The sequence below is a fragment of the Dermacentor silvarum genome, chromosome 11 (assembly GCF_013339745.2).
Source record: "Dermacentor silvarum isolate Dsil-2018 chromosome 11, BIME_Dsil_1.4, whole genome shotgun sequence".
Lineage (NCBI taxonomy): Eukaryota > Metazoa > Arthropoda > Arachnida > Ixodida > Ixodidae > Dermacentor > Dermacentor silvarum.
The window spans coordinates 29,028,713-29,047,069 of NC_051164.1; the positions used below are offsets into that span (position 1 = coordinate 29,028,713).

At 47.1% G+C, this 18,357-nt stretch overlaps 1 protein-coding gene across 1 annotated transcript; it reads left to right on the forward strand.

Moving 5' to 3' along the window:
* Positions 1 to 447: 447 nt before the first annotated feature.
* On the forward strand, positions 448 to 1,220 carry LOC119433219 (alpha-crystallin B chain). Its single transcript, XM_037700373.2, has one exon. The coding sequence runs from the start codon at positions 561 to 563 to the stop codon at positions 1,080 to 1,082; it is 522 nt and encodes a 173-aa protein (XP_037556301.1). The 5' UTR covers positions 448 to 560; the 3' UTR covers positions 1,083 to 1,220.
* The last annotated feature ends 17,137 nt before the right edge of the window (positions 1,221 to 18,357 follow it).

The window sequence follows — 18,357 nt, forward strand, 5'->3', positions numbered from 1 at the left end:
AGACGACACCGGTATTTATGCGCATGGCATCGTTTGCTAGGGGAAACAAGAACTTTCGAGAGCAGTGCGAACACTTTCATTGGCTGTCTGGGTGGGCAGTGCCCTCGACGTCAGCGCATGCGGTAGCGCTTGGGCGTCTGTTACCGAGCTGAAGCAGACTGACCAGCACTAAAGTGGGTAAAGTTGCTCAGCAATTGCGGATTCTCCTTGGGCATTCGTAGCATAATATGACAATGGGTATGAAAACGCTACAATGAAAATATATTGTTGCGTGTGGTCAGCATGTCGCACCGCAAAGCTATTAAAATCCGAAAAGAAGTCACGAAAATCTTCTGGAAACGCCCCCCCCCACACACACACACACACAGCGAGGACCGCAGCGTCATGCGCACGTGATTGGCATTGTCCAATCCGCGTTCGACGATTGCGTCGCGCTGCCCGAATATTCCAGAAAACAGTCGAAGCACGCGCAGGGTGTATAAAAGCGTGCTGTAGGTGCTTGACAGACCGTGAGCATTGACTGCAAACGTTTAGTGTGCTGCTTCTACTCGCTACTAGTTATGTCTTTGTTCCCTCTTCTGAGCGAAAGGTCGGACCTAGCCCGTCTTCTGGGAGGCGGCAGCTACCTCGACGGCGAGCTCTTCGATCCTCCATTTTACCACCAGCGGTACTACCTCCAGCCACCGCAGAATCAGCAGAACCATAACCGCCAGGTCTGCCCGATGAGGGGAGGTTCTGCGTCAACCGTCTGCACTAACCCAGATAAGTTCGCCGTTCAGCTTGACGCGCGAAACTTTGCGCCCGAAGAGCTCACTGTGAAGACTATCGACAACTGTCTCGTGATTCACGGCAAGCACGAAGAAAAGTCCGACGACCGTGGCTGCTACGTTTCGCGGGAGTTTACACGCCGGTACGTGCTGCCCGAAGACGTCGACCCTCAGACCATCAAGTCGCACCTGACTCCCAGCGGTGTCCTGGCCATTGAGGCACCTCGCAAGAAGAAAGACAAGCAGACCAACCTCATCCCTATCGAAGTTCACCACGAAGGCAAAGCCAGTGGCGACTGCAAGAAGTCGGCTTGAACAGTTTCATCGGTTTACATTCCGGGGCTCGAATGCCTGTGTTAGGTTCCTCTTCATTTCGTTTCTCATGCATGGAGCATGTTACATTGTCATGTTAATTTATTGTCGAGTGAGTGCAATAAATCTTTCGTTTATGGCGCTGTGTTTGAGGTGTCATGCCTGCGGAACGCGCTATCGGCGAGCTGCTCGCAGGTAGCGCGCGTAAACAAACAACTTACGAAAAGCAGACGACGTCGCCATTAGCCGCATTACCGTACGCACTTGGCCACACGTGAGCAGAAACGTTTGTTGAAGCAAAACGCGTGAAGCTGTCTAAAACTTTCAAGAATAAAGCATATTAGCACTGCTGCAACAATGCATGGCAGTGAACTTGCGATTTCCGCAAAACCACTTTCTCCGTTTAGCGGCACAGGCGCGCAGGGATACGCGATGCCGCCACACAGTGTACATGCCGCTACGTAGTAGTCCGTGTAAACAAACGGTGAAACACTATCTGCAATGGCTCCGTAACGAACGCACTGCAGTCCACGGTGGTCCAACGTCAGTTCAACGCACATCTTGCGCGTGTTTCAGTTTGAGTAGCCGCCATGCTAAGCAAATTGCCAGTTGACATAAATCACATGGCGCGCGGAGTGAGCGAAAACGCGAGAGGTGCTGCGCCCATTTGAAAACACAGGGAAGATGGCTGCCGCTTCGGAAGCGCCGTCGGAAGGGTTGGAGGAGCCCAAAAGAACCTCGGCAGAGTCAGATAATTCGACCGAGCCCGACAACCAGGCGGAGGCGGAGAATTCGGAGGATGCCGAGAACGCGGTGTTGCCCGGAAATCTGGTGGAGTCCGTGCTATCGGAAGAACCAGACGCGCAGGAGCCGCCAGCCAAATCGGATGAGTCCAAGAAATCGGAGAAGGCCAAGAGGTCTTCGGAGAAGGCGAGGAAGCCCGGGAGGACCAGGAAGCCGGAGAAGCCGAAGAAGGTGGTGGTGATAAAGCCCAAGAAGCCCATCAAGCCGAAGAAGCCGGAGAAACGCAAGAAGGCAGACAAGAAGGCGTCCTCCGCCGAAACCGATAAGTCGGCCGAGAGCGCGGCGGACAAGCCGGAGAGGCCGAAGAGGTCCGACAAGGCCAAAAAGGCAGACAAGTCCAGCAAGAAGCCCGAAAAGCCCGTTAAGAAAAAGCGCGAGAAGACACCGGAGCCCGAGCCGGAGCCACTGATCAATCCCGCGGATTATCGCTACCGCACCAAGCCGTCGTTCTACCCGCTGCAGGCAAAGCAAGTGGCGCTCAACGTTCTCGGGGCGCTGATCACCGAGACCAAGAAAGGGAGCACCACGAGCATCTACGAGCGCGCCGCAGTGCTCACGGGCGTCAGCATCCGCGCCCTCTTCAAGTGGGTCGCCGAGCACGAGAGGAACGGCCACGTCCTGACGCCGCAGACCAAGCTGCGCGGCGGCAAGGGCAAGAAGCGCAAGCGGAGGAACGCCGACGGCGTCCTTGTCACGCCCGAGGAGTACGAGCGGGCCAAGGCGCTCGCCATCGTCGCCGAAGGCGGCGACCCGTCCGCGCCGCCCAAGAAGAAGCGCAAGCAGTCTCCCAAGAAGAAGCACGACCCGAACGCCCCGCCGGAGTCGGCCGACGGCACGACGCCGGCCGCCCCGAAGCGCGCCAAGCGCCCGCCGGGCACCGGCTCGCCGCGCAAGAACGCCAACAAGGACCCGGCGGCCGTAGCCGCGGCCGCGGCCGCCGCCAGAAGCGTGCCGGCGGCGATGATGCGTCCGCCAACGGACGTGCGCATGGCCGCCGCGGCCAACAACACGATGGGCGCGTACGGCTTCGCGACGCCGTGCTTCGACGCCCGGGAGTACGCGGCCCGGATCGCGCCCATGATCCGGCCGCAGCTGGACGTGCGTGCCACCGTTGGCGACAACGGCGTGGGCAGCTGCAGCTATGCGTCGCCCCGGCCTACAGGGGCCGCCGACGATTTCGGGGCTCGACACTCGCCGGTGATGCGGCCGGACGGCGGCCGGCCCAGCTGTGGCTACGCGTCGCCGCCCGCGGATTTCGCGCGCCACTCGCCGGTGATGCGACAGCAGCAGCAGCAGCAACCGGCGGATGTGCGACCGCCGACCGACGCGAGCAACGGCATGGTGATCGCGCCCGGTCGCGTCGACCACCGCGACTACGCAGCCAGGAACTCGCCCATCATGAGGCCGCCGCCCGACATGAGGGTGGTGAACGCGGCGGACGCCAACAGCTGCAGCTTCGCGATGCCGCCGCGCGCCGACGTCAGAGACTACACGGCGAGGAACGCGCTTGTGAACCGTGCCGCGACGCAGCCGAGGCCGGGCGACGGCTTCCTACGCATCGTCGACGTGCGGCACTACGAGGAGTCGCAGGACATGGTGAACGCGGCCGTGCACTGTGCGCAGCAGCAGCAACACCAGCAGCAGCAGCAGCAGCAGCAACACCACCAGCAGCAACACCAGCAGCATCAGCAGGCGTTCACGCACGACATGACTGGTCGACCAACCGCAACCTGAGCCATCGTCGTGCAAGACGTTGGCAGGTAGCGGACGATCGCATTCACCTTCTTCCTCACTGCGTGTAGAGACACAGCACACTGTAATGCCAACGAACATCACATCATCAACATCGGTGAATATCATTCTTTGTGTCCGTGAGTTGTTGCTGTCACCATTCTAAAAGCCCGTTGCATCACGTGGCTTCTGTATTGAGTGCGTGTGGTTTTAAGAATGCTCATTCATTTAAACGTCATGCAGGGTTTGCACTTGACATATGCATCACACGTAGTGGGCCTACGGCAGAGATCTCTGTCTGTTGCATAACACAAATTCACGAGTAGCAGCTATTATTCCTTGTAGATTTCATTAAACTTTTTTACTTTCTTTTGTAAACATGTGGGTCTTTGTCAGTCTCCCAAAACTGTGTGAAACACCTTGAATGCACAAAGGTCCTTACTTCCCTGCAGTGACCTTCGCATCCATGTTCTTACTGTACTGTCGGAAAGTGTCACGAGCAGGGCGGATAGTACAGAGCTGTTCTTTTATAATGGTGTGTGTCTAGTACACTGGTCGCTCTTTTTGACCCAGGAGTTCTTTGTGTAAAGCTGCTGCTCATTTGGCTGCAGTAGCATGGATTCAGTGTTTTGTCCAAGTTATTAGCGCGTGAACAATTACCAGTATGGCCACAACCTTTTTAATTTACTTTTGTTCAGTGCTGGTCACTTTGTGCAAGCCTGCTCGCGTGTTGGGTGTAACGCTGCTATGTAACGCTGCGTTTTAGGCCAGGTTCCTAGAGTGGCAGCTTGCCTAAAAAAAGGGTAACGGTGATGTTGCAATTTAGAAGTTTGTATTTGGCCAACTGCAACTTTGCCAAATTTGGTTATGAATAGGTAGTATATACTATTACAAAGCAATCTTGGCAAGGCTGCTGGGCTGGTAATTGTCTTACTTTCTTATCATGCACCTGGTTGTTAGCGGATGCGACGGATATCTTAACACATCACCTCTAAGATTTTCTGCATGCTATGAGGTGGAAAATCTCGGACGTGATTGTGTTTTTCGACCAGTTGCAAGTGATGCCCTTTTCTTGCGTGTCTCCCTTCCGTGGTTGTTGCACGTCTATTTCCCACCAGTAAACATGTACCAACTCCCGATTTCAGCATTTTCCTCAGTTTTGGTATGAAAAATGTTTTTCTGCAAGCTTTTCGTGATTCACCCAATCGTACTTCAAGCGTAATATTTTGCACGAATACTGCTCGATATATATCTATAGTATCCGCTGAAACTAGGCTTTTTATGCGTTACAAAATTTTCTTGCAGTTGGTCATTAACCACATTCTCGATTGCCAGTTCACCAGCTGCTTCAGATCTCCAATCTATCAATTTATTTTCCGCTTGTGTGATGGCACGTTCATTGACACCATGTGTGCATGAAATGTTGCACGCAACCAAGAAGGCCTAGACGTTAGAAATGTTTCGTAGCAAAACATAGGCTAGTTTGCGACAGTGTCACAGACGATGAAGGAGTGTGTTTCTTCCTCGTGTTTCATACAGTTCCCATTTTGTCTTGCACTGAACTTCAGCAGTAAAAAAACTGTTTGATCATGATTTGGGGGGGGAGTGTAGCTCGCAGCTCATTATGAGCTTTGTGGGTTGGCTAGCAGTTGAATAACTGGTGAATATCGTTTGCCAGGTGCAGTATTCTTAGTTTCCTTAGCAGTGCTTTCTATGCCGTTCTTGCAACAGCTGTTGGTTTATTTGGCAAAAATAGATAATTTGCAGTTGCACTTTGCTTCTTCTCAAGTTGCCTTGCAATTGCTGTTTACTGAGGTTTTCATGTATTTAGATCTATTCTAAACACGACTATTTTGTTAGCACAATGTGCCCCTGATTAGCATGACCTAGATCTTGCTTGAACAGGTGAAGTGTTCAACCTTTTCTCAGCAATATTTCGACAAAATGTAATGCCTATATAGGTGTTTTCCTTCACTGATTCACTCGTTCCCACCACATTTGGCTGCAACAATTATTGGCCCTTGCTAGTCTTAGTAAAATACATTGGCGTGCACAAAACAGCCTAAATACAGCAGCATCGTTAATGTGTAGCTCCTTGTTTTAATTTGGCAGCCTGTGTCCACATTGTCACGATCTAAACCTGACCCAATGTGGTGAAGTTGAAAATGTACATAGGTACATGAGGCAAACTGATATGATTTGTTATTTTAGCCTTATCTGTGATTGCAGAATTTTCTTGTGAAAAGAAAAAAACAACAACTTGTGAATCAGCACTGAAACCATTGAAGTTAGCATTTTTTGAGAGATCGAAATTGCCAGACTTTTTCTCATGTATTCTTCAGGTTTTAGGACATCTATACAAGAAAAAAACCAAACATAACCTACGTTATTAAAAAGAGGAAGTGGTGCTTAATGGAACAGGCATTATAGTAAATTGTTTAGGTCACTGTGACACTTCCCAGTGCTTTTTCTAAGGTTTAGATAGTTCGGCCCTTCATATTGTAATGGACGGAGTGCAACCAACAGCCATAGCAACAGGACATACCAGACAGCGACGACAGAGTGCTCTGGACTCTGTCATATTTGTCTGGTGTGTCCTATTGTGGCTGTTGGTTGTACTTGGCACATTGCAAGGTGAACACCAACTGGCCCAATTTCTCGCTATAATACTTATGGAACTTTATTTAACCCTTTCTGTACCGAACACCAAGTATAATCGTCCCGAGGAAAAGTACCTTGCAGTGTGAACATATGATGACTACTTCCGTCAATTTGCTTCTAGTTGCAGTTTTTGACACTAGATTGCCTGTGTGTAGCCTTTCTCTTTATTTTCGGCTGCTTAAATGCTTGCACTGAAAGCGGGGTAAAATATTTTTCATTTCCAATGGTATGAAGAATGCTCATTCATTTAAACGTCATGCAGGGTCGAAAATGGCATGTTGGTATTCTTAAGGCTGTCAGGTGTAAGGAAGGCATGTGTTAGATGCAAGCACTGATTTAGTCTGTCTGTTTTGTGCATCACCGTTTTTTCGACAAGTAAACACTTCATACACGAAAGCGGCGTTCTTTAGAATGGTGGTCTGGCACCTTGTTAATAAACACTAATGTGAGGTAGCTAAGATGCACTAACATGTGTAGAGCATTCCTGACTGCGTGCTGTGGGAGCAAAAATTGGAATACACGTGGAACACAACTAATTGTATAAAATGCAGCCATCGCATCTCTCTTCATTGTGACACTGTGTGTATAAAAAAACTGTAAAATTAGTTTTCTGTGAAGTGAAAAGAGGTGAAAAAACATTGGGAACATGCAAGGTGATGACCAATTTGTACATTCTTTTACGCTGCTACCCAAAGAATTGAGGGTGAAAATGTTTTTCCCTAATTTGTTATTTGTCAATTGTTCATTGCTGGTCTGATGAAACGTAGTTGTGTGTACAAGTCGTGTATGTCAGCATCATTCGGTGCCATGTGTTACTGGCACGCAGCACTGTGCTGTTGCAATGTTTCATTGAGAATACAATTCCGTTGAATGACAAGCGAAAATGTGCGGTTGATATAATGTGATTCCTTTTGTTCGGTTGTATTCCCTACCATGTACCGCTCACAAATGGCTGATCTTGCCGATAACATTGGCAGAGCACCATTCTGATCACTGACAAAGTGCAAAAAGGATATAAGAATCGGAGTAGAGGCGTTGCATTAACCCAGCCTTGAACTTGCGAGTTGCAGCTTTTTTCATTTTGAATGCCAGTACCAGCTTTGTAAAGCCCTCGGGACGTATGCTGGTGTATTTGTTGTGTTGCGAGCGTTCAGAAGCCTGTGTTATCCGTATGTACTTTGTCCGAAGCAAGCTCTCGCGTGCATTCTAAGTGCACCTCGGTAAGGCCAAATCAAAATGCGTCAAGCGTATCAATGCGATCGCTTGCCCGCGAGGAGTTCATAACTCGAAAGACCGCTCAGCGGCGTTCAATTCGACATTAATGTTTTTGCATTCACAACTCGAAAGGAGTGCTTAGGTGTCCTCGGGCTTTTTTTTTTTTTTGTTAGTAACCATCAGTCACAACCTCTAACTTTATTGTCTGTTCGTGATGTCGCACTGAAGTTCCGGCGTGAAATTAAAAAAAAGCGCAAGTTGGTTCTTCACCTTCTCGTCTGGTAAATAGATCAACCTCTTTACATGAAATAAACAAAATCGGTGTTCGAAGAATACTTTATCAATATAAGCTTATTTAGTGCTTGCCTTTGGTGTATCTTTAAGTTTTTTATATCAGCTTGTCATGGGTTTTCTGCATTGACTGCTGGAATCGTTCAGAAAAAGATTTTTTTGAAACCCACCGAAAAAACTTTTTCAGCTATGCTCATGGCCACTACACTGCTTCATCACTAACACTTTTTGTTTTGTTGGTGTGCTAACTGGTGAAAATTGCACTAGTGAACGGTGAGGTTAGTAACACAGGCGTTGTGCCAGAGGTGCACTTGGGTGTATTCTTGTCAAGGCTGAAATTTTTTACGGGCTGCTGAAAGTAGTGAACTGATCTCAAAGCACATGCACACCATTAACAATTAACAATGTACTTGGGTTTGAGAAAAACCTTGAGAAGGTAAGCGCAGGGAAATATGGGTTTGAATTTTTCCAGTGAATTTTGGAGCCCGCTTCTATTGTAGGATCTTTCCTCACTTCCCTGTGTCCTGATCTCGCCCAAGTTGCCCCTTCACCCGCTATGGACTACAACTGGTGGCATATTTTGCAGCAGCGGAGGCATAGCGAAGGTCATGCTGAAATTGGTGTATTAACTGTTATCAACACGCAGGTTGGAATCGAGAGTATGATGGAACGTAATGATCGATGAAGACAAACACTGACCACAAAAGAGTTAATAGGGTAACACTTCGGCTTCCACGTGAAAGCCTTGGTCGCAATAGAATTTAACAGCAACAAAATAGTTGCTTGAGTACATCATCTCAATCGGTCACATTATTGCAACATACTTAAGCGACTGTTTCATCACTATTTTATCCCATGTGAACGAGGCTCCCATGTGGGAGCCGAAACATTGTCCTACTATACTTTTTGTGGTTGGTGTCTTGTCATCATGTCTCATCAAAACAGAGGTTAATTCGGCTCTTAAATGTATACATGTGTGTGTTTCCGTGTAAAAAGTGTGTTACGCAGTAATGTTACCTTCACTTATGTGGTCCATACTTTGCTACAGTGACTGAAAGTTGAGCAGCTTGTATAGGGAACTTGTAGAAGTTGTGTGGCTAACCCTGTTTTCCTAGCAGCCATATTGGCTAAGAACGCACTTGCTTTGTAAATTCAGCTGTAATATTTTTGTGTAAGTTGCATGTATACCTGGTCTCACGTGGATACTTTACCTTAACCTTTCTTTGTTTATATTGTGTGCATCCTGCGTGCTTTTCAGTTTAAAAACTTTCGACACGCAGTCTCCACCACAGTCAGCAGTGTTTTGTAGTGTGCTTGGCCATCTTGATGTGCATCCATCAGTATGTTCTGTTTTAATGTGTGTGTGTGTTTGGAACATAGCTTAGTGTTGACTCTGCGTTTACAATGATATGTAACTGTGTTGCTGCTCTTGTCTGCATCTTCTTGACTTTTTCCATTGTGCTAATGATGCAACTTTTGTCATTGTGGAAGGTGTGTTTGACCAATAAGTGCTATGGACACCAATGACAAGGGTTGCACAAGGAGCTATGTATGCAAATTTCTTAGCGCCAAGTGCTTGTATTTTGTGAGGTAAGCGAATCAAAAGTAGGGTAGTGCTCAGAGTTGCCTGAGTGAAAGAGGCAGCAGTTCTCTAGCGAACTTTCAAAACATTTGCCTGCTTGTGTCGAAGTATAAATTGTCGTTGCAAGTGTTCAACGGGTGACGAGGAAAGAAGCGCAAAGGCCCTTTGTTTGTGCTGTGTGGCTGAACAGGGAAGGTGTGCAGAGTGGATCGTGTGATGTGTATAGTTTCAATCAAATGCATCATTCAGGTTTGTTCATGACACGAGCGATTCCTTGCTGTCGGCGTCAGTCGACCTCCCCGGTCAAGAGCATTCTTTGGCACTTCCACAACACACTGCTTTAATATAAGGTCAACCTGGTGCCATTCTATGTAGGCAAGATCTTTTTTTTTTTTTTAATTGTGTCTGTGTTAGGACTTGTTACAAACCTTAAAACATATTGCACCTCAAAACATATTGTGTTTTACTTTCATTGCTGTTCCTGTACCTCAGTGGCTGTGTTCACAGCTATGGAGATGACTTTGCATAAATTGCCTCTGAGGACTCTCTTGTGTCCAAGTTTCTTTGTGGAGATGCAAGCTTCCAGTAGATGCTGATTTTGTGGCAAATAAAGATTTACTTTGAACAGTACCTTAGTTATGTAATTAACTCTGCAGGCCCTGACTTGAGCATTAAGGGTATTTCGGAAAGTACAAAGAAAAGCACGAGATTTTCAAAACAAAATGAGATCCACCCTTTGAGCGGGATAAGTCAATAATATTGCAGGCCTAACAAAAACAGACAAATTAGCCTAAAAAATTACCTCTTAATACCAGTTCTGCAACATCATTCACAAAAAATGTCAAGAGACTGTGCTGGCAGGACTTTAGTCAACGTATACACTTCATCGTTCTCACTACTGTCTTGCATTGTGGTCCTCCTCTTGTTGCTGTGGAAAATGTTTGCATTTGGTTAAGCAAGCTCTTCATTTTTATTTGCTTAGAAGTGCATCTCAAAAACCCATAATACCAATGTCAAAGTCTGTTTGATGCCAGATGTCCTGGAGGTGCGGCACGACAGCCCTCAATAAAATTATTGAAGGTTAGGAGACACTTCTCAAGCCATGCACCAGACTTGCTGCATTTATCTGTATTTTTTAATTGGGGGGCATAACATTTTTTTATGAACGTTACATACACGTCAAGTGCACGTTTGAATTACATCTCATGCAATGTGTTTTCAAATCTGGTTTCAAGTAAAACTGACACGATTTTACTATAAAGACATAGCTGTGTGTCCTCCCAACTTGGATAATGGCTCTAATTAACCAGCCGTGGACAAAATGCTGATTTACGGGAAATAAAGAGGGGAACAAGCAGTTGCACTAATGGTGCTGTGCCCAAGTGACCCAGAGTTTGAATCAAGTGACGATGACATAGGTGATAATAACGAAGATCCTGAAATGCCATGGTAATTACAAGGCAGCGGAAACGTGACCACTTCAGATGATGTTGTTGTGGGACCCAGTTCATCGAATCATAAGCATACCCGTCTGCAAGCAAACTTCACGTCGTACATATGAAAAGAACCAAAAAGCTGCAGTCGTATTGGTCACAGTTTTTGATCGGGAAGACATGGAGGACAAGAAAAGAGAAACACGGACTACCATTTCAACAAAATGGATAGGGTGGAACATAGCCGACAATCGCCAAAATGCCATTGTCAAAAAAGGTTGTCGCACGTTGCCAAGATGACGCATGAGATTGCTCCCGTCGTGCACCTTTAGTTAGAAAACAAGTTGTTGTGGCTCTGTACCACAGAATTCAAATGTTCAAACTAGAATGTACTGTGTTTTTGTGTTTCAAGAGTAGGTACAACTTGTACTTTTGCAGAAAAGAAACCAACAATACTAAAAAGCGCTGCACTGCTGTCTTTCATAAGCAAGTACAAAACTGTTGGCCTAGGGCAATTCACTTAACCTTGAATTGGAATGAATGAATGAATAAATGAATAAACCTTTATTTGAAGCAGTGAGTTGGCAGTTGAGGTGGGAGGGTCCCTTATTCCAGGAACCCTCTGGCTTGGATCGCCCTCCGGGCCCGGGCGACGAGTTCGCACTGGTCGAATTGGAATATCAACAAAATTATTGACCTACTGTCGCTTGGTTGGTTCTTGCAAGAATGTTTCATATTTCATTTAGTATGAACTTGTGCATTTCAATGGCTAAAGCAAGAAAGATTCTAGAAAAAAAAAAAGCATGAAATGGCAAATATGCATAGAGCATGCACATATATGATTTGAGTTTTTCACTGTATGATGTGGAGCTATGAAAGACCACTCCAGTGTGATGCAGCAGCTGTGATAACGACTGCTCACTTGGCTTTGGGTTCAAATCGCAGGGGAAGTACTTTTACTATAGCTGAAAGCTGGGCTTAGTTGGCTTCAGGCATTGTGAAACAAGGATGATGGAGGCATAAACATGTTTATGTCTTCATTAACATTGTAACCACTTTTTGTAATGCACAGGAAAAGCCCTTGATTGTTTGGATAGAAGTAGAAAAAGTAATGCAGATGATCTGTGAGGATCGATGTTGTACAAAGCATTTTGCATGTAGCTGGCTATCCCGCATTATTTGGGACTTTCACAGAGTGACACAAAATGGTGCAACATCCATGTTATGAAAGCAGTATGTCGTGACACGAGTGTGTGTGTGACAATGGGAATGTGACTGCACGGCAACAACGTTGACTTGACAACTAATTTAATGTGCTCCTGCAGAGAAGCGTTGCAGCCTGCTCTGTTATGACTTGGGCTTATCAAGGGCAGTGCATGCACTGGGTAAATGGGGGCCAATCTTGAAGACTGTCCTATGTCACGACTTCTCAAATTCAGAAATGGAAGGACAGGGAAAACTGTGATTTTTGCAGTGTTATAAGTAAATTGTTGCTATGTGACGTGAAGGACATGCTGACTGTCGCAAGGGAAGGAGTGAGGCAAGGTTGTTGTCTAGTTTATTTCATTTATTTATCTATTTCAATACACCGCTAAAGGCCTTATTGCGAGAGTATTGCACAAGAGAGGAGGGGGGGGGGGGCTGGTAATGTACAAACATAGCAACAAATATTTACAACTCAAGTAAAGCACAGACAAATACAAACAAAATATGTATTCAATACAAATACAAAATATATATTCAAATATACAATCAATACAAACAAAACTATATTATGAAATACATGGTGTAACATTATCAAACATGGCCAGTAATTATTGACGGGTCAGCTAAGAAAATGACAATAAAATACAATTCAATTGTCCAGAAACACTATCATTAATTGCAAAAATAGCTGCAGAATCCACAAACAAGTCAAATGACAGTACTATTGCAAAAAACTAAATTAAAAAAAAAATGCATTATGTTTAAGGTGCTGCACAAAAGGGTGTGGAATTTATCCGCTTCTGTGGCTGTCTGATGGCAGGTTCTTCCAATTTGATGTTTGTGGATTGAAAGTCCGGTCAAAGTGGCATAGGTGCGTCAAGATCGTGTCGAAAAAAAAATTAATGATGGGGGGTTTTAGAGAAGTCATCAAGAAGGGAAGTGCTATTATAAGAAAGAGAGAGCAAGGAGAGGAAAGGCAGGGAGGTCAACCAGAAGAGCATCCGGTTTGCTACCCTGCACTAGGGGTAAGGGAAAGGGGAAATAGAAAAAGAAAAATAGGGAGAGAATGAGCACTGAGTACACGTGGGACGATGTACAGGGACACTATAGGCGGTCTCTTAACCCCTTAAGTGCTCTATTTTTTTGACAATTTCCGAACCAAAAGTGCCTATTTTTTTTATTGCTGATTTCGAATTTGATTGTACTAAAAAGCAGCTAGCCGATGTTGAAAAAATATTTGCACCACATACTTAGTCAAATCAACACAATAAAGTTTATTTCGGAACAATACATAGGAGACCAGCTACCTGCTGCTAATATAAATAAAAACCTTATAAAAAACAGTTGCAGACGTCACATCTTTGTTCCCCTGTGTAGGCTAAGTACCCTTGGGCTATTTCACTCGGGAAGCTTCGGGACTGTGTGGAAAATTTCGAAACATGGAATAACGCAAAGCGGCTTGTTGTAGCTCCTGCACCAAAAGCGAGTTTCTTTTCTCAACTTTTTCCCGTTTTCTCCTCGCTTCCGACAGCAAATGAAGCATTTTCTTGTTGGCGCTGCTTTGGTTTCGCTTGGCGGGATGTAAGAAGCAAAGTGCCGTTCCTTGAGACACACAGCGTCAAGCACATCAGACGGTCGGCCGCGCTTTGTCTTTTTTGAAGGATCAAGGTACCTAGTCAGGATCGCCTCAATTAGGGCGAGGCGGTAGAAACTGCTGAATATATTCCATAAGGTCATCTGACGATGGCAAGTTGAAAGTCTTGCCTGGGATGGCCAAGAAGAGAAAGCGAGGAGACTTCACAGGAGGATTGTCCACATCAAGCAGGATCTACTGGAGAGCACTCGCGATGTTCGCTTCCGAGCTGTCTTCATCATCACCGGAGGAGCTGCTCAATTCACCGTCATCGCTGTCATCACTTCCGGACACAAGATAAACATCTGTATCCGAATCATCATTACTCGAAGAAGATGACAAAAATGAAAAGCTTCTTTTTCGCGTTGACGGACCAGCTATGCATGGGTCGCCGCCACCGTACGCCATCTTTTCATACAAAAACCGCGCTCCTACCGCAGAACAAAACTAAATCATCGAGTAAATGCTGTCATCTGGCGGATTACACGCAATTTAAGCCGTAGACGAGCGCTTCTCGTCCTGAACGGTAGCGGGGTGTACCTATTCCGCTAGGACGAGCTCTGCTCGTCCAAAGCAGTTTGGGGACAGTTTGGGCAGGACGAGCTCTGCTCGTCCAAAGCACTTAAGGGGTTAAACCGGTGCACTTCAAATACTGTACTAATGCACGCAACGCTTTTTGTGCCAGTGACGGTTGTAGCCACGGTCCGAGTATCTTTGACTCAGAGAACGGTCTCGAGTCCAGCCGGTTTAAAGTTGTCCTGAGAGGGAGGCGTTGTAGGTCGTAGCGAGGACAGGTACACAGTAGGTGCTCGATGGTTTCCTCGCACATACAGTAGTCGCACATTGGGCTCTCGGCCATTCCCATACGATGTGAGTAAGCGTTCGTGAACGCCACTCCCAGCCACAAGCGGCACAGCAAGGTTGCTTCGCCGCGGGAAAGGCTAGATGGCAGTTGTAGACGGAGCAAGGGGTCCAACTTATGCAATCGGCAATTGAAGGCACTTGAACTCCATAAAGCTTGTGACGTTTTGCGTGCAAGCAGACGAAGTTCCCTGGCAGTGTCCGTCCTCGCCAAAGGTATTGTACGCGTCTGGGTGTCTTCGTGGGCAGATCGGGCAACCCTGTCAGCAATGTCTTTGCCGATGATGCCATAGTGAGCAGGAATACACTGGAAGACTATGCTGTGCCCTGTTTCCAGAGCATGGTGATGTACTTCCCTGATGTCGGATATCATCTGCTCGTAAGTTCTGTGATGTAAGGCTGACTTGATACTGTGAAGGGCTGCCTTAGAGTCACAGAATACAACCCATTTCTGTGCCAGCTGTTCGGTGACATAGGTCGCAGCTGCATGGAGGGCTGCAAGTTCTGCCGACGTAAATGTAGTCATATGTGACTATTTGAATTTAGCTGCAACTTGCTTGGCTGGAACGACGAGTGCGGCAGTTGAGCTGGTAGATGAGGTCGAACCGTCGGTATATACATGTATGTAGTCACGATATGTCTGGTACATTAATAGGAGCGTCAGTTGCTTCAGAGCTAGCGATGGACGATTGGCCTTCTTGGTGATTCCGGGAATAGTAAAATTCACTCGAGGCTGTCTCAGGCACCACAGGGGAGATGAAGGCTTTGACGCCGGTGTAAAAGACGACGGTATACACTCTTGATGGACGCTAATCACTTTTGAAAAGGTCGCTTGAGGTCTCTTCGCTAAGTGATGGTCGGGGATCCTTGACAGATGACGAATGTGCGCTCTGAGGGAGTCAGCAGCTACGTGTGTCTAGATCGTATGGTCTCTCGCGATGGCTATTGTTGCTGTTGTTGAGGTGCACCGAGGCAGCCCTAAACACGTGCGTAGGGCTTGACCTTGTATGCTCTCCAGAGCGCGAATATTCGTCTTGCAGGTATTTGACAAAACTGGCAGACTGTAACGAAGGAGTCCCAGGAACAGTACCCTGTACAGCTGCAGCATAGAATGGACTGGTGCACCCCAGTTTTTCCCGCAGAAAAATTTAAATACCTGAGCAATAGCAAATAACTTCTTCAGGTAGACGCAGTGAGGGGTCCACGAGAGGTTACGGTCAATGATGACACCCAGAAAGCGATGCGTCTTAACATAGGACACAGCTTGACCGTTGATTGAAACGGGATACAGTGACATTTGTTTGCGCGTAAAGCCAACCAATGCGCACTTTTCTGTAGACACATTGAGGCCTTGTTCTCGTAGATGAGACGCCGTCATGGTTGCTGCCCGCTGATGCCTAGCCCGCACCTGAGGCCGAGTCACTGCAGAGGCCCAGATGCAAATGTCGTCGGCGTATATGGAGACATGAACTGTCCGCGGTAAATACTCCACAAGTCCTACCAAGACGAGGTTGAACAATATAGGGCTCAGCACTCCACCCTGCGGCGCACCACGGCAGATGTTATGTTCCGAAGTTGGGCCGTCTTCAGTCTGTAAGAAAAAGCACCTCTCGGTCAAATAGTCCCGAATCCATTGATACATCCGGCCGCCAACTCCCACAGCCTCAAGTGAGTTCAGTATGGCCTCATGGGCGACGTTGTCGTATGCTCCTTTGACATCGAGAAAAAGTGCAACTGGTAGGCGCTTGAGGATTTTCTGTTCTTAGACCCAGGTAACGAGGTCAATAACATTGCCGATGGACGAGCGACCTCGACGAAAGCCAGCCATGGCATCTGGATAGATGTTGAATCGCTCGAGGTACCATTCCAAGCGAGCAAGAATCATTCTTTCCATCACTTTGCCGACGCAGCCCGAAAGTGCAATACGACGATATGATGATAAATCAAGCGGAGACTTTCCAGGTTTCAGAATGGGGATCAAGCGGCTCGATTTCCATTGTTTAGGAACAACGCCGTTTCGCCAAGACTCATTGTAGTAGTTGAGCAGCTACTACAAGGTGGCATAGGGCAGCGTACATGAAGCCATCTGGTCCTGGTGACGAAGAACGCCTGCAGGTCGCTAACGCAGCGTTGAGCTCTTCAGGTGAAAATGGCACGTTCATTTCTGGTACACGTGCCTTAAGGACCCATTCAGTGCCGCGTCAGTAGGGATGATCACGGATCCAGCAACGCGCACACAGAACTCTTCAGCCACTTCAAACTGGGAGCGGTGTTGGTAGAGGGCCAGAGCAGCAAAGGGCTTCCTTTGATGCAGGCATGAGCGAAGACCCCTAACCGTTCTCCATGTGTGAGAGCGATCTTCGGGGATCAAGCGTCTGACAGAAAGATTTCCATCGCTTGTCTTCCAATTTATCCATACGACGCCGAACTTTCTTTTGTATGCGTCGTGAAGCCCTCAGGTCTAGAACAGATTTCGTGCGCCGATACCTTCTTTCCGCCTGTCGGCGTGCCGCACGCAGCCTCTCCAGTTCTGTGTCGAAGTGTGTTCTCCTTGCTGACCTTGTGAGCGAGCACATGAATGCTTTCATTGAGTCCGTGATTTCGTCTTCTATATTGTGTGAAAGGCCTTCCCGACATGCGTCATCCATATGCTCCTTAAACCTTGACCACTCAACTGTACGCAAGACTGTAGAGGAGCATTGCCCAACTCCACTAATCTTGATGTATGTTGGAATATGGTCGCTTCCATGTGTCTCTATGTCAGTAAACCATTGGACGCTCGAGTCGAAGCCGCATGACACCAAAGTCAAGTCTACGCAGCTACTATAGGTCGTGCCTCGCATAAATGTAGGGCTGCCATTATTCACACAGCACATATCATGGTCGGCAGCAAAGGAGGCAAGACTCCTGCCTCTGGAATCAATTTTAGTGCTTCCCCATAGGTGGTGATGCGCGTTAAAGTCACCTGTGATAACCCACGGGCCATTGGTCATTTGCAATATTTTCTTGAGCCTTTTGCCATCAAAGTGACCCGCTGGGGATATGTAGGCTCCAATAAGTGTAAATGACACAGTCTTCTTTTTTACATGCAGGCAGACATATTGGTTGTCGTCATGTGGCTCTACCGCGTGAGCGACATACATAAGATCCGTGCGGATGTAGACGATTACTTTGCTGCATGCTCCGCATGTGGACGAGGTGAAAGGTTCGTAACCAGACAGTCTGAGTGGAGTCGATGTATTTGGTTCGCATATGACCAGTATGGGGAAGCGATTTGTAAAAACGAATTGGCGAAAGTCTGCTATGCGGGTCCTGAGACCTCTGGCATTCCACTGGAAGATCGACACACCTATAACTTCAGCGCGGAAGGCGACTATCGGTCGAGCCATGGTGCTTAGACGATACTAGCAAGCACTGGATTTAGTGCATCCAGTATTTGCAGAGCACTTCGAGCTGCAGGTGTTTGTAGCTTGTTCAAGATTATGCGGATTGTATTAATTAGCGACTTCAGCATTACAGTCACTTGCCTGTCCTGGTTGGACAAATCACCGACAGTAGACGCCGAGGGTTGTCCTTCAGAAGTTTGCCGCGATCCTGTTGGTGCTTGCTGTCGTTTTGGTAGGGCCGGCCAAGATTCGGCAGATGTCGTCTTATCAGTGGCCCTGTACTTCGTGGTCCTTTCCGCATTGTATGGTCTGGCCGGCAGAGGAGGAGGTGATGTCATAGGAAGTGGCAAGTGCTATTATAAAGTTTATGAAATAGCAATAGACAACTTATTTGATGATAGTACGAGAATTCCTCCAGTTAAGCACATCCTTTAGTGCTGCTTTATGTTGGACCAACGTGAGTAATCAGAAAAAA